Here is a 15288-nt window from a genome sequence, read left to right as displayed (position 1 = left end):
GAAGGGATTAGAAAAACCTTTTATGAGCATTACATAAGCATATGAGAGGGATTTTCTAATCCCTAATTGTTAGGTGTTATCTACAAATTTCTCTTACATGCTTTTGTAACGCGCTCATGAGTCATGAGATTTTTCTAATTCCTCTATATAACATTTTATGATCCACTACTTCATAACTTGACATCAATCCGTTAAATCTTGAAAATATTTCATACAAATATAGCCTTAAGGAGACCTCAAAATGAACAGTTTTGATCATCATACATGACTCTACCGCTTAGTTGAAAAGATCCATTTTATTCAATTCATGAAGCCCACTATGAGTTTACTGCATTTGTATTAACTAGCCTTTCTACAAGTGCACACCTTTCTGCACGCGCTCATGCGCGTGTGAAAAACCTTTTATAGTTACGGCGGGGTATGCGCGCCTGTATAAAATTCTATTTTTATTTTCCATATTTGTACTCAATATAGGTAATAGGGCATATATAAAACCGATTCATCCAATCTTATGGTATATAGAACCTTAGTTTGTTCAATCTTAATATAGAACTTTAGTTTGTTCCATCTTAATAAAGTGTATATATTTGAATAATATTAGGAAAAAATGTATACACCATATGGATTAAAATATAAAACAAGCGAAGGCCAAAAAAATCTTGACTTATCGTTTTGGTTTTTCTCTCATTTGGTTTTGTACATGTACACTTTCTCTGTCATTTGCATTTGATAATTGGCACGATGTTGTATTGAACTTAAAAAAAAATATATATATATATATATAAACATCACTACCAGAAATTTGAGGTTGCCCTACGAAGTTTCAGGCGACGGGCAAAATTTCATCGGGTAACCTTCACTTACACGACAGACATTGCCAGTGGTAGGGAAAAATAAATCAAAGGCATGCATTGACTAAAAGGTCTTACATGACGAACATAATTCGTAGGCAATAGAAAAATTCGTCGGGTAAATATTTGGCGCCAAAGAGGAAATGCTTTAACCGACGAGTACAAACAATACAATATGGTATTTTTGACTGGAGTAGTACTAAGTTGTTTTAGGTTTATGCAGTAACCATAACAACCGGCCAAATGCCGTTATTCGACACTGTCAGTGCTTGACCTGGTATGTATTATTTTCTGCCGTAGACAGAGTCGTCTAGTTTTGTGTTTTAAATCCATGATAGACATTCTTTTAGTAATATCCCTGATTATTGTAAGACTTGGTTGTGTTAATATAATGCATTACACACGTACAAACACACATATTTTAGATATATATATACACACACACACGCACCTCATTAAAGAAATTGGCTTCGCTACACCGTGATATGTAATTATAATGTTTAATGTATTACGCTAATGGAGCAGGTAATATGTGTGAGAGAATGCATTTTTGGACTCGAATCAAGCCAGGAGTAGGTTAACTGCCAAAATTGAATCTTCATCAAGAGGCACGTGATTTCATGGTAAAAGAATGTATGCATGCTACGACCTTGCAGTCCAAGCCACGGATTAGCAGGTCGCTATTCAAACTTGTTTGGGTTAAAACTTGATTTTTGGCCCAAAGATGGAGTCGGCCCAAAAGGAGGCCTGGAGGAGTAGAAAATCAAAGCCCAGCCGAAACTTGGGAAGGCAGGAAAGGGCATTTTCTGACTTGATACAATTCACAAAGGCCACTTGCCTACCTACCCAAGGACCAAGTGGTGTAGACTGATCAGACTGCACAGCCCATAAAGTACTTTATGGTGGCATTACATGTAATAAAGCTGATGAGTCATCACCTTCAGACCGCATTCGGGCAAAGCTGTTGCTACAGGAGCCAAACCGAGTAGTCTATAAAAGGAGGAAGAGAAGACAGGAATAGGGACACTCAATCAAACAAACAAAAGCACAAACTCTGCTCAAAAAGCCAGATTTGCCTTCCAAAACGAAGCTGTAGTCAACCCAAGCTTTCATCCCCCTCGGGATAATCTTTTCTCCTAAACTTTGTAATAGCTCTGCTACCTTGTTCCAACTTGTTGTAGTATCGATTCACCCTTTTGTATTCTCCTTTCCCCTCTCCACCTAAGCTTTCAGACCTTTGACAGAACTACAAAGATAGGGACCTGCAAGACGATCAGCCTTAATTAATAAGGTTTAATCTTGCCCGACCTGCTTTGTTCTGTCTTTGTCTTTTCTTTCTTTGAAGTCTAGCGATATGTTGTATATTTTTAGTTATATGTAAGTTTGTTTCTAGCAAAATCACGATGTTAGAGCTTTCTCAATACTTGGATCCGATTTAAATATATCTTCAGTGCTTAAATCAGATCCAAGTCCTAAGCCCGCAGGCATGTAAATCTGATTAGTTTAAAAGTCCTTGGCCTCAAGGCATAAAAAAGAACTTTATGTGGACTTAACCCATCCACGACAATCCTTGATAAACGAGAAGTTCGAAGTTACTTGGGGCGCAAGTAATCGACCTCCTTTCTAGTTTTCTTTCTATTATATCATGATTGCCGAGATCGCTTAAGCACGGGATGAATTCTAATGGAAAGCCTTAAGGCCTACACCTAAGGCCTCACAAAGGTATCCATTTGGATTCATCCCATTCAGCGATCTTGAGAGCCTAAGTAGAAGAATGAATTCTGATGGGAAGCCTCAAGGCCTATACCTAAGGCCCCACAAAGGCACCTGTTATAACTAACCCGGTTTCTTGAATACATACATATATATAATGAAAGAACGACAACTATTTTACATCTGCCATGCTAAAGATGGCAGTGGCATGCCTGAGCACCTAAATGTTAACCTTGATTGTGAGCCTCAAGGCCTATACCTAAGGCCCCACAAAGGCACCTCTCAAAGTTAACGTTGTCCTTCTCTTTCAGTCTTGCCCGAGGAGTCTTGCCCGACAAGACCTGCCCGAAGAGACTTGCCCGACAACACCCAGGAACGAAGCAGAAGCCTGACAGCAGCCCTCAACTGGCGCCGACCTCCAGGGGAGCTGTGTGCTCGTCGGCCAGGAAGCATCCCCAGCGGAAATTCTTGCCCCGAACAAAACTTGTTCAAATTAATCTCAAATATGCACATGAAACGTTAGGATTTCATCATAAATTCAATTGACAATAATTATTTATAAATACATGCAAGGTTTTTTTTTCTCCAACGTAGGATACATATATATTCTACACCCTCAAACATGTAACGATTTTTAAGCCCAACACATGAACAATACAAATTTGGTGACGTGAAGCATGTGTGACCATTTGGTTTCACAAATAGAACAACATGAAAGTTGGAGTTTCACCACAATCCATTGGCAATATAGAAAGTAGCCAAAAAACTTATAAATACATACAATGTCCATTCTTTCTCCAACGCGTGATTTCTACTCTCAACAACACCTTCATACATAAAATGTGTTAAATCCACATTATAGCAGCACTTGAAAAAAAAATACAAATTATATTACAAGGATTGAAACAATATTGTCCATAAATATAGAAAGCCAGAAGACAAAAGTTGAATTATTCATGATTCCAAAATACTCTTCTATAATTAGGATTTTAAAATAAAACAATTTGATTTAAAAAAAAAATCTAGACTAACAAAACAAAACCACCCACGGAGAGGCTAGTTTTTTTCATTTATTTCTTAATTTTTTTTAAATAAAAAATATTTAAAAAATAAAAAGGAATAAAAATTATAAGTAAATAATAAGATGTAAAAGAACAAAGCGCGTTACTAAAGGCAAGTACTAAGGAATGGAACCAAAAAAACAAATAGAAAACTTCATTTTAATCCCTAAATAAAATTGCTTTTTCAATAATACCGTATGTAAGATTAAAAACTAAAAATAGTCCTCCATGTCAGATTATAGTATTCCATGTCACATTTAATCATTTTTTAATAAATTTATTGCATTTTTAGTTTCCCTATTTACCCTCATTACTCTCTTAAAACCAATTAGAGAAACATATATATAATTAATTTTTCAAGAATGCTTAATTAACTAGATCCATAATTAACATGTTTGTTATAACATAAATCTTCATGTGTTATTCCAATCAAAGAACCCAGAAAACTTAGAAACCATGATCAAACAAAAAAAGCCATAAAACTTACAAACCAAAAATCTCGTTGTATTCGGAAGAAAGAAGAAAAAAGGGGCTTTTAGATGCCAAATTGACGGTGAATCCAGAGATAAATGAAAAAAAAAAATACAAATTGAGAAAATAGAATGTGAAATCACAACTTAATTGATCATACCAAATTAATCGGACATACACTATATAGTACCTAACCGACCATACCGAATGGATAAGACCTAATTGATAGTACTTAAATGATTCAGGTGCATTCATATAGGTACTATGATTTAGGTGCATTCATATAGGTATCATGATTTAGGTGCATTCATATAGGTATCATGGTTTAGGTGCATTCATATAAGTACCATGGTTTAGGTGCATTTGACTTGGTACTATGATTTATGTGTATTTGACTAGGTTATATGATTTAAGCACATTAGGACATGGTTTAAGTGCATTCGATTATGTAAAATATATGGTTTGGCTATTTATATTTCCTCTATGCTTTGAATGGTGATAATGAATAATTTGAATTAGGTATTTGTTAATTCTTGTAACGTATCACTAATATTTTTTTGAATTATGTTTATTATTTTAGAAAGTCAGACAAAAATCAATGCCAAAAAATATGGAGCAAATTAAAATCAAATATTTAATAGGGGCTTTATAGGAACCAAAAAAACGCATTAAATATTTAAAAACAAGAAAATATAAATTTTAATATTTATGCTGACATGGAAATTTAGTCAAAGGACTATAATGAATATATAATCTAACATAAGGTTTTAATTGAATTTCAATCTTTATCAAGGATTAAAATGGAAAAACCCCAAAAACAAAAAAAAAAAGAGGGGAAAAAGATGTTCTTAGATCATTAACTATGTGCAATACCCGGGGTAACGTATTCACCCTGTCACGATCCTAGTTATTTGATCTGGCATTTACTGGACTATTGTTAGTCTTGTTAGTGTGTCATATCACTTTTAGGTTGATATGGAAAGCGAAGGATGTCTCTTTCCCCTTCTAATCTCTCTTCTTTCCTCTCCTCCTACTTGAACTGTTACAATTAAGTCACGTTAACATTTTATATTGATATTTTTATAAAGACAACGAGACAAAAAGCACAAAGTGAGAGGAGGAGAGAGAAGGGAATGTAAATAGGAGGGAAGATAATCCTACACATACATACATGACATAATTTGTGCGGAATTCAAGTATTAGTGCCTATACGAAGTACCAACAAAGCGTAGTCGCATTGATTTAGCAATTGTGTTTTCCTTTTGGTCATTTTATACTTCGTTTTCGTGTGTTTGTGGTTTTCATTTTTTTTTTATTTTTTTTTTGGTCTGTTCGGTACGTAATGTGAAATGTTCAATCAAGTGGAAAAATAAAATAGTGGGGACGAGTCGTGTCTACTAATCAAAGAAGCAACTAATTGCTACGAAGTCTTATTCTATAAATTGCAGTCGAGCGGAGATCCAACTCGCACAACATCTCAAGGGCGACCTGAAGGACACAGGGTGGGAAGTTAGTTTTCAGACAAAAATGGGGAACTACAACAACATGGCTTTCCTGGTCTTAGCTCTTGTAGGGTTTATGTTCCTGAGCAAGGCTAATGGCGCCATCCATTATTATTATTTCCATGTAAGTGCTTGCTACATATACTGCATGCCAGCTTGTCTTTATTTTGAGAGGTCATATATTTGATTCTAGTAGAGGCTGAGTTCGAATATCATTTGTCCTATTGTCTCACCCTTACTGCAAATATGTGGTTGTATTTAAAATAAAATAAAAAAGTCTTTATTTCATATTTTTGGTTTCGCAGCTGCAAGAAACAAATTTTACAAAGGTTTGTAGCACAAAGAGCATCTTAACTGTGAATGGAACTTTTCCGGGACCAACCATCACTGTTAACAGAGGAGACACCGCTTTTATCAATGTCCACAACCAAGGATATTACGGTCTCACTGTTCACTGGTAATCTTCGCTCGCAGCCTCCACTAATCTTCGCTCGCAGCCTCCACTAATCGTAGCCCATGGCTAGCTCTGTGTGTGAGTGCGTGCTTGTTTTTTTGACATTGACCAAGAGTTATTGTAATTGAAAGATAGAAAGCTTAGCTTGGTAGATACTTACCAAAAAAGAAAAAAGAATGATGAATAATAAGCTCTGTGGAAAAATCATAGTGATAATTGACAGCAGCTAGCTAAGCGCGTTTTTAAGTTACATCGATTGAGGCTAATGAATACTGAGTAGTAGTCTTTTTCAAACACACAGAGAGAGAGAGAGAGCGAGACAGAGAGAGAGAGAGAGGAGTTTTTGAAAAATTGAGAGCGTGAACAAACTACTTAGTATGGTGGTACAATGATATTCTATTCATTTATAGGTGAACAATTTTATGTTCAAATATCATAAATAGCAGGTTGGACAGTATTTTATTTCCCCACCACTTAATGTAAACATATTGTTCCATAGAGATTAAAAAGACTGAAGCAATGGATGTGAAGGAACACCTCAAATTTGTGTCTTCTGACTTTTGTATAATTTAGTAGGTGAATTTCCATCAATAGCTTTAATGCATGTGTGTATTGTTGTGCATCCCCGTAAAGGAAATTGTATATGCATTTAACTTTTAGCTCGGTTTGTTTTTGTTTTATAAGTAAACACATAATTGACTGCTCAATTTGTTGTTTAATTTGTATAGGCATGGAGTGAAGAATCCAAGAAATCCATGGTCCGATGGACCTGAAAACATCACTCAATGCCCTATTCAACCAGGAACAAGCTTCACGTACGAAGTTATATTCTCCAATGAAGAAGGAACATTATGGTGGCATGCTCATAGTGACTGGACACGCGCCACCGTCCATGGTGCAATTGTTATTCTACCGGCCACCGGCACCACTTATCCATTTGCAACACCAGATGCACAAGAAACAGTTATTCTAGGTACTTTCATTAGTTTCATATCTATTAATTCTTTAACTATTTAGTTATAACCGTGTTACTATTAGGCACCTAAAATCGTGGATTGATCAAAATACATGCAATTACTTAATATATGAACCGTCTAACGGTTAAATATGATATTCTCTATTTTTAGTTGCATATATGACTGTTAAATAACAACAACAACAACAACAAAACATTTTCCCACTAACTTGGGTCGGCTATATGAATCCTAGAACGCCATTGCGCTCGATTTTGTGTCATGTCCATGACTGTTAAATAATGAATGTAATAAATAAATACATATACCTTACCAGATCTTGTTTTTAATATAAGTGAATCTGAAATACAATATTGGAGAACATCTCAAATTATGGAAGTGATTAGTTTTATATGCCTAAATAACTTAATGAATGTAAAATGAAAATATTTTTATTTATTTTCCAACCTCCACGTTACTTTGGTATATACTTTATGGTTTGGTGGTTAAGTAGTCATCATAGCAATCAGGTCTCATCATTTTTGTTATAGAATATCACATGATTCAAAGAATGACGTAATGGGGATTTGGATGTAACACGTGCACTGTTTATTAGCTACACATATCTCAAAATTTAAATTTATCAAACGATAATAAATATGATGATGAACATCACCAACATTTAAAGGTGGTGAGAAAAAAATTTCTTTATTTTATAGTAAACCTTAATTTTCTCATATATATTCAACTTTAAAATATATTATAAGCAAATAGCATATTATTTGTCTATCTTCCGGATATACGAAAAATATCTCCATAATATATGTAAAACAAAAACTAGAAAAGTCTTTTGTTAGTGTTTTTGTTGTGTCATATACAGAATCTAAATTGTCAGTATTCAATATTAGCATAAACTTATTATGCGTGATGTGTACTGAGAAGTAAAACGACAAAAAATGTTGTATTTTGAAACTCTGGAGCGCATTCCCTTTTCCTTTTTGCAAGTTTCCATATTGCGTTAAGGGTAGTTATGTAGATAAAAAAATTAATTCAAATTTGTAAACCAAATAATGTATCATTATTATAAAATAAACATATTAATCAATACTTAAATAATAATCTAATTATAAAAATCCACATTATTTTTTACAAAAATTTAGTTTCCTTATCATTGTTCGTGCATAAACAATAAAAATCAACTTCCTATTTTGCAAAAGATAAACAACTATTGTGGCCCCCCTGTGGTGCAAAAGTATTACATCGTACAGTTGTACCATTGTAGAGTACGTAAATTATAAATATTAAATTGTACATGTATATACATTAAAACTAAGTATCTAACTTGGCAGGATCATGGTTTAAGGGAGATGTGATGGAAATAATAAAAGAGGCTCTCGCAAAAGGTGGTGATCCAAATGTTTCAGATGCCTTCACAATTAACGGACAACCCGGAGATTTGTATGTTTGTTCCAATGGTAAGACTAATTAAAGATCCAATTAACCTAATCTAGTTTAATAATATACAACGATCAACGTGAATGATGGAGACTAGAGGGTGTATTTTCATTTTTGTCAAAGACTAAAAGGTGTCTGTAAAATAACATACAAAGAAAGGGATCGGTTTTGGCTTTTCTGACTTGCAGTTTAGTTTAGTGTTTGCTTTTTTTTTTTTTTTTTTTTTTGAAAAAAACGATATTATTTATAGTAAAGAAAAGGAGGTGGCAATAATATAGTTCAAATTTGCATTTGACGAGAATTGAGCCTAATACCTCTTACTTAAAAGTGAAAAGGAACACCATTAGATTATAATACTAAGTGCCTCGACTCGTAGATTAGTTAGTTAGCAAAACTGAGTTGGAAGAAAACGATGGAAAATCACTATTCAAACTTTTTTTCTATTACGAAACTACTATTCATATTGAAGTGTTGTCAACTGCAATGATTTCTTAGGTATTACTGAGTTGTTCGAGCTGTATTTAATATCTTTGCTTATTCAGTAAAACCATATTATAAAAAAGAATATCAAATTTCTTAAAAACTTAAGAGACATGTTTTTTTATTTTGTGCATATATATGTATGCGTGTGTGTGCGTGTGTGTGTGTGTGTAAGCACTTTTTTATTTCGGGTATATATATATATATATATATATATATATATATATATATATATATATGTTGTGTTATAAGCACTTTAAGGATATGGATCTTCAAATTTTGAAAAAAAAAAAAAAGGAAGTTAGTTATGGGGCCCATTGCACATCGAATTTTAACCATCCGAAGCATGTATTTTGTAAGTCTCGATTCATAAATCATTCTTGCAAAATTTCAGTTCAATCTAAAATTGTTGCCTATATAATTATTACAATGAAATTTTAATGTTTCTTGAGGGACCAAAGTATTCGTCAATTTCTTTGAACTCAATTAGATACCTCAAATATTTTCATTTGGCTAATATTTTGGAAGAATGATCTATGAGGTGCACGTTGAAAAATAGACAATTCGAATCATTAAAGTTCGATGCAGTGTGGGTCCAAAAACTAACCCCATTTTTATTAAAAAATTGGAGATCATATTTATATATATGCATTGCATGAAAAGTAAGTTTAGCTTTATTTGCTCTTTGCAAGTAAATTTAAGCCATAAACTCTCTACGCCAAGTTAATTATTCAAATGTAAGAATACGCCATCTCATAAATAGTCTCTAAACTCCAAATACGTACAAACAGCTGATATAGTATTAAGTGTTTTGATTCCTTCTGAACATAAATTGTTTCTGCAACCAACCTAAAGTTTCACAAGAGTCATCTGTTAGGGTTTGTAGTGATTTGTGTAAAACAAGTACTAATTAATGGATTTTGTGTTGCATGCAGGGACAACATACCGATGGCTGGTTGATTACGGTAAGACCTATCTTCTCCGGGTAATCAACGCCGTGATGAACGAAGAACAGTTCTTCGGCATCGCGAACCACACCCTCACAGTCGTAGCACAAGACGCTTCGTACATAAAACCTCTAACCACCTCTTACATCATGATAACTCCAGGCCAAACCATGGACATTTTAGTAACCGCAAACCAACCTCCCAGCCAGTATTACATGGCTTCTCATTCTTTTATGGATGGAATTAATGTTTCACATCACAACGGCACCACCACTGCAATTGTTCAATATAACGGCAACTACAGCACCCCATCAATCATTTCCCTTCCAACTCTTCCGGCGGAAGCCAATTCAACTGCTGCTGATAACTTCATTAAGCAAATCAGGGCCTTGGCAAGCGAAGAGCACCCTATTGATGTCCCACTTAAAATTCATTCCAGGATGTTTATCGCTGTTGCAGTCAATGAAAGAATTTGTGCTAATTCTTCATGTGAAGGCCCCGATAACAATGCACTTTCTGCAAGCTTAAACAATATCAGTTTCGTGACTCCATCCGTTGATGTACTGCAAGCATACTATCAGTACGTACAATTTTTTTCTTCAATAAAACAATTATTGGTGATTTTAATATTCTATTATGATGGTTATTTTTGCCATTTCAATAATGATAGTTGCTAATGCTACTATTTTTATTGCTAGTATGGGCAGCATCTTGAAATCCTAATTGCCATGGTTCCGTTCATCACCTCTTTCTCTTTTCTTTCTCCCCCATTTCTCATTTTGTTGGCACAAATCACATTGTGTATCATTCCAATTGTTAATATAACGGTAGACATGGTTCATATTTTTCAATTTTAGGGTATATTAATAGAAAACATATTTATGTGTTATAATTTGAATGAAATAGTAATGTCGCATGACTACGTTCCAAGTATACCAAAAAACTACAATGGTCCCCTCGTAGTTGCAATTTGAATGATAGTTATACTTTTGTCTAAATTAATTATATTTTGATCAAAGATTGATGGAAGTACCTAGTCTCATTAGAAATGGTGAAACACCAAAGTAAAACTCCAATATTTATCAATTAACCTTATTTATTCCCAAGAAAAAAACTTGACCTTACTTTGTTTGTACAGGGGAATTAATGGAGTTTACAGTTCCAATTTCCCGGACAAACCGCTTGATCCTTACAACTACACTGGAAACGTGACTAGCAGCACAATATATTCGGACTTTGGGACGAGGGCGAGGATGATTGAATATGGTGAAGGAGTTGAGATCATCTTCCAAGGAACCAACATCATCGCAGCTGAGAACCATCCAATGCATCTCCATGGTTTCAGCTTCTATTTGGTCGGAACTGGTCACGGAAATTTTGACAATACAACATCGCCCAAGACCTACAATTTGGTTGATCCCCCAGAAGTAAACACCATTGGAGTTCCAAAGAATGGATGGGCAACCATCAGGTTTAAAGCCGATAATCCTGGTAAGTTCTATAATTTTGAATGTAACCGTTACAACGTCACATGCATGGTCTCTCTACTGGGGAACGACCATATTTTATAGCATAATACTAAACACACTCAATTTTTTATAATATGGTTGGGTTGGTAATACATATTGTGATAGTATCACTCTCTTAGTTTTATAGCTACCAAAGTAACGTGCGTTACATGTTTGAATTGATTATGATTTTGCAGGAGTATGGTTTATGCATTGTCATTTGGAAAGACATACCAGCTGGGGAATGGTAACTGTGCTCATAGTTAGGAATGGAAATACCAAAGAAACCAGCATCCTCCCACCGCCTGCTCATATGCCTCCTTGTTCCAAGTCTTAGATATTTCTTTGGTTTGGAAGCTCCAGAATGTTGTCTATGGATTTCTAAAAAAGAATTGTAAGATTCAAGTATTTGCCTTTGAGTGACTATATACGTTTTTCTTCATCCTGAAATAAGCCTGATTTATGAATTACTAGAAAATAAGCCCGCGCTATGCTGCGGGAAGTCAGCGTAATAATGGTAACTGGAAGAATAAGAAACATTTACCTGAATAAATTCAACATAATAATGAATGAACAGAGGGATATGTGATCGGTTCCATCCTGCATGTCTATGTTTCTATTAAACAGAACAATTTGCAACACACTTCCATTCTAAATCCTTGTAAAAGTACTCGGGAAAAAAGACAATTTCCTTGCAAGAGGCAAAAACACTATGTTTGCTAGTACTTGATATAAAAACTTACACCAACAACAATAAAACATTAGCACAGAAAGCATAGGTCCGTAAAATACAAAGTACACACCACATGCAATGTAATGAACATTTCCATTTAGTTGAGTTTAATATACAATACATACGCCGAAATAAGCATTTCGCTTTAGTTTAATACGCATGTTGAAGAAATCAGGAAAATTAAAACCAAATCAATGCATTTTCACTTAATTATTTTCTATCCAAAGAGAAACGGAGAATCCTCACTTAGCAACTGCTTCCTAATTCTTAGAACAAAATGCTATCATCTTTTGAACCACACAACTTTCATACAATCAGAAATCATCGAATCCTTTCATGCCATCGAATTTGGACAAAAATATAAATATTAAAAACCAGAACCCAAACTTAAAAGCCAAAATTAAAATTAGTAAAAAAATTGGAAATGTTTTGACGGTGGATGATTAGGTTATTAGGAGCATCGTAATTAGATGAAATATGTGTGGTCTGCTCTGAATGACTGAAATAAAAAAATAATACCATGGGGGATGGAGGGAGGGGCACACTGACTGGACCAGATGCAATTGCAAAAATTTATTCACAATTTGCAAAAGAAGGAGCTCACTCGCTTAACAGGCTCAAATACACAACATTTGCCTGCAACTCTTTAGCATGAAAAATTAACAACTCAAATAATGAGTACAGGACTGAGTAACTCCAAGAAAACAGAATGTTGGAAGACATAAAAACACAGCTAATTTCAAGCATAAACTATCTTTGAAAAATTAATACCTCAAGTTTGTTTTCCCAATCTACACCATAAATATTACTTAAAATTGAACCAACCTTGACAACAAACTGAGGAAGCTCCTTGAAAAAATCTACGGTACTGTAAAACACCCCAATAAGAAGAAAAATAAGATGCCAAAAATTTATGAGCAGCTAATTATAAGCTAAAGGAAAGATGGTCTCGTGCCTAAGAACCAACGAAGTGAAACTTTGCTTGCTATATATGGATATGCATGCTATAAGAAAGATTTATTCCCCCATGTAGTAGGGTGTTCTCTGTAATCTTAAGCTAACCCAAGTAGACTAATTGTAATGATGCAAAATATATATAAATCTGACTGTTTTTTCAAACTGGGATTCAAAAGAATCAATACCTTGGCATATTACAATTACTGCAAGATCATCTTTCTAGCTATGCAACAAATCCAAATCGAGCACCGTCGCATAATCTTGGGCTTACATTGTGGAAAACAGAAGGACCGCCAACGTTTAGAACAATCAACATTACTTGCCAACATCATTAGATAGTGAAAAATTAGGACCATTTTTTCTGTCCAGCCAGTTTAGTTGGCCTAACTCTATGTTGCTTGTAATAACAGAATATTCTGATTGATATGGAAAGCATAGTTCCTCTATAAAAAAATAAAACAAAGGTTGGAATCATACCTGCCAAATCCAGAGAAACTGGTTCAAGATGCGAGAGACCATTTATTTCTGTGTAACCATCAGAAGTCTCACTCATCTGCCTCCCAATCCCCTCCAATCCTCCAACAGATGTATAAATGAAACAATGAAATATATGGGAACTCAAAACTCAAGTGACCTTTCTTCTTGGATGAGAACTCAAATTCAAAACTCAAAATTAAGTATCAAAAAAAAGTATAAAGTCATCTTATTTTTTCACCACATAAACAACAAATCACAGATGTAACTGTACACCTAGAGACAAAAATTATTCAAATTAAGATAAAATTCGCAAATGAGTCATCCAGAATCATAATTATATTAACATTTTTCTTCCCTGATTTACATTCTTGTTTACAACTATATTAGACTTCTAAACTTTCTTGGTCGTCACTTCAGAACTTCCGTCTTTTATTTTTCATGATATGCATGCTTCTCTGTTACAATTTGGAAAAATAAACGTTGTTAATGTACATGAATAACAGTTTTAGTGAAGAGAGTGATTTTTCTAATTGCTAAAATAATTGAGTAAATTTCTGTGGTACTCAAATGCATTTAATAAGATTCATTAAAATAAAAATTGCAAGCTACCTTTTATCGTCAGTCAACAACCTTCTACAAACTTTATTTTGGTGCCAGCACGAAGAGTCACAACCTTTGTAAATAACAATTGACAAAAACCTGTCCAGATTCAAGATAAATCTTCAATGACAGTCATAGTTAAAATCTGCCATTCTTCTAGTAGCATTCTTGCAATAAAAAGGAAAAAGACAACCATTGAGTTGCTTTCCTTCCAAATTCAATTAATCCACCATACATAAAACAACTACGGGGAGGAAATCGAAAAAATCCTAAATCATAAAATTTCCAGTGCATGCACCACGAAGCTCCATATACGGTTCTATACCACTCCCAAAATAAACTTATGCAGAAACTATACACCATAAACTTTCTCAAAGATACAATGTCCGGCTTGTATACTACTCAGAAGACATAATCCATCGAAAATTAATCTGCAAGAGGGATAATTAAAATTTACCTTAACAGCGCCATTAAAAAAATGGGGATCCTGGAGATATTTTGTTTAACCTGAATGGAAAATTAACAGAATTTCAAATTTCAACCAGTGAGCATTTTTTCAAACCCAAAATTGAATCATCAAAATACAAATTCAGTGCAACCATTATGCTCAAGGGAAACTATTGTAACAAAATTCAAATGGATAGCAATCATGTCCGTGGATACCTATGATTTTTCTTATAACAACTTGACAGGTCCAATCCCAAATTCTGATATTTTCCTAAAGATGGTCCAATTTCTCAAAATCTTAAATCCAACTACATTTCTCAATGACCAAATGGCCACATATGAGAACCAAAACAAAGCCTTGAAGGGGGAAGAAGAAAGAAAAAAAAAACAGAGGAAAGGTACTGTTCAGCTCCTGCAGTAATGATTTACCTTTTGTTTTGGCAAAAGTTTCCATTTTGTTGGAGGTTTAGGCATTGGCAGCTGTAGAAAGCAATAGAATATGTCATTGGCAGTCAGACGTTATGCTTAAGAATACAATAGGAACTCCTAAATCGATTACAGAAAAAAAACTAGGAGCATCAACAGCCTTTTTGCGTACTGTTGCAGCCTCTTGAAGTCTCTCATCAACCTCTTCGTTACAGGAGTCGACGTCGCTAATTTGCTAGCACCCATAATTCAT

General features: G+C 34.3%; 2 protein-coding genes across 2 annotated transcripts in view; one reads left to right on the top strand and one right to left on the bottom strand.

Annotated features, from left to right (window-relative positions):
- The first annotated feature begins 5549 nt into the window (after window positions 1-5549).
- On the top strand, window positions 5550-11837 carry LOC126582829 (putative laccase-9). The gene is made up of 7 exons (XM_050247045.1): window positions 5550-5722; window positions 5904-6055; window positions 6781-7025; window positions 8355-8480; window positions 9876-10467; window positions 11026-11378; window positions 11593-11837. Exons 1-7 carry the CDS (start codon window positions 5624-5626, stop codon window positions 11730-11732), a joined length of 1707 nt encoding a protein of 568 aa, XP_050103002.1. The 5' UTR covers window positions 5550-5623; the 3' UTR covers window positions 11733-11837.
- A 365-nt stretch (window positions 11838-12202) lies between these two features.
- LOC126582879 (uncharacterized) overlaps window positions 12203-15288 on the bottom strand; it is a 52495-nt gene continuing 49409 nt past the window's right edge. Inside the window, exons 8-11 of the mRNA XM_050247112.1 lie at window positions 15039-15089; window positions 14620-14669; window positions 14172-14261; window positions 12203-13661 (exon numbers count right to left, since the gene is read on the bottom strand). Of these exons, the coding sequence (XP_050103069.1) occupies window positions 13631-13661; window positions 14172-14261; window positions 14620-14669; window positions 15039-15089 (222 nt within the window). The 3' untranslated portion in view covers window positions 12203-13630. The remainder of the gene's footprint in view (window positions 13662-14171; window positions 14262-14619; window positions 14670-15038; window positions 15090-15288) is intronic.

The sequence above is a fragment of the Malus sylvestris genome, chromosome 2 (genome assembly GCF_916048215.2).
Source record: "Malus sylvestris chromosome 2, drMalSylv7.2, whole genome shotgun sequence".
NCBI lineage: Eukaryota > Viridiplantae > Streptophyta > Magnoliopsida > Rosales > Rosaceae > Malus > Malus sylvestris.
Note: the sequence above shows the minus strand (reverse complement) of the source record. Positions and strands in the feature narration are given on the sequence as shown.

Bases quoted from the DNA above. Each gene is read 5' to 3' on its own strand.
- LOC126582829 (XM_050247045.1), top strand. From the start codon at position 5,624: ATGGGGAACTACAACAACATGGCTTTCCTGGTCTTAGCTCTTGTAGGG. The intron at 7,026-8,354 runs GTACTTTCATTA...CTAACTTGGCAG, and splicing joins ACAAGAAACAGTTATTCTAG to GATCATGGTTTAAGGGAGAT. The intron at 10,468-11,025 runs GTACGTACAATT...TTGTTTGTACAG, and splicing joins GTACTGCAAGCATACTATCA to GGGAATTAATGGAGTTTACA.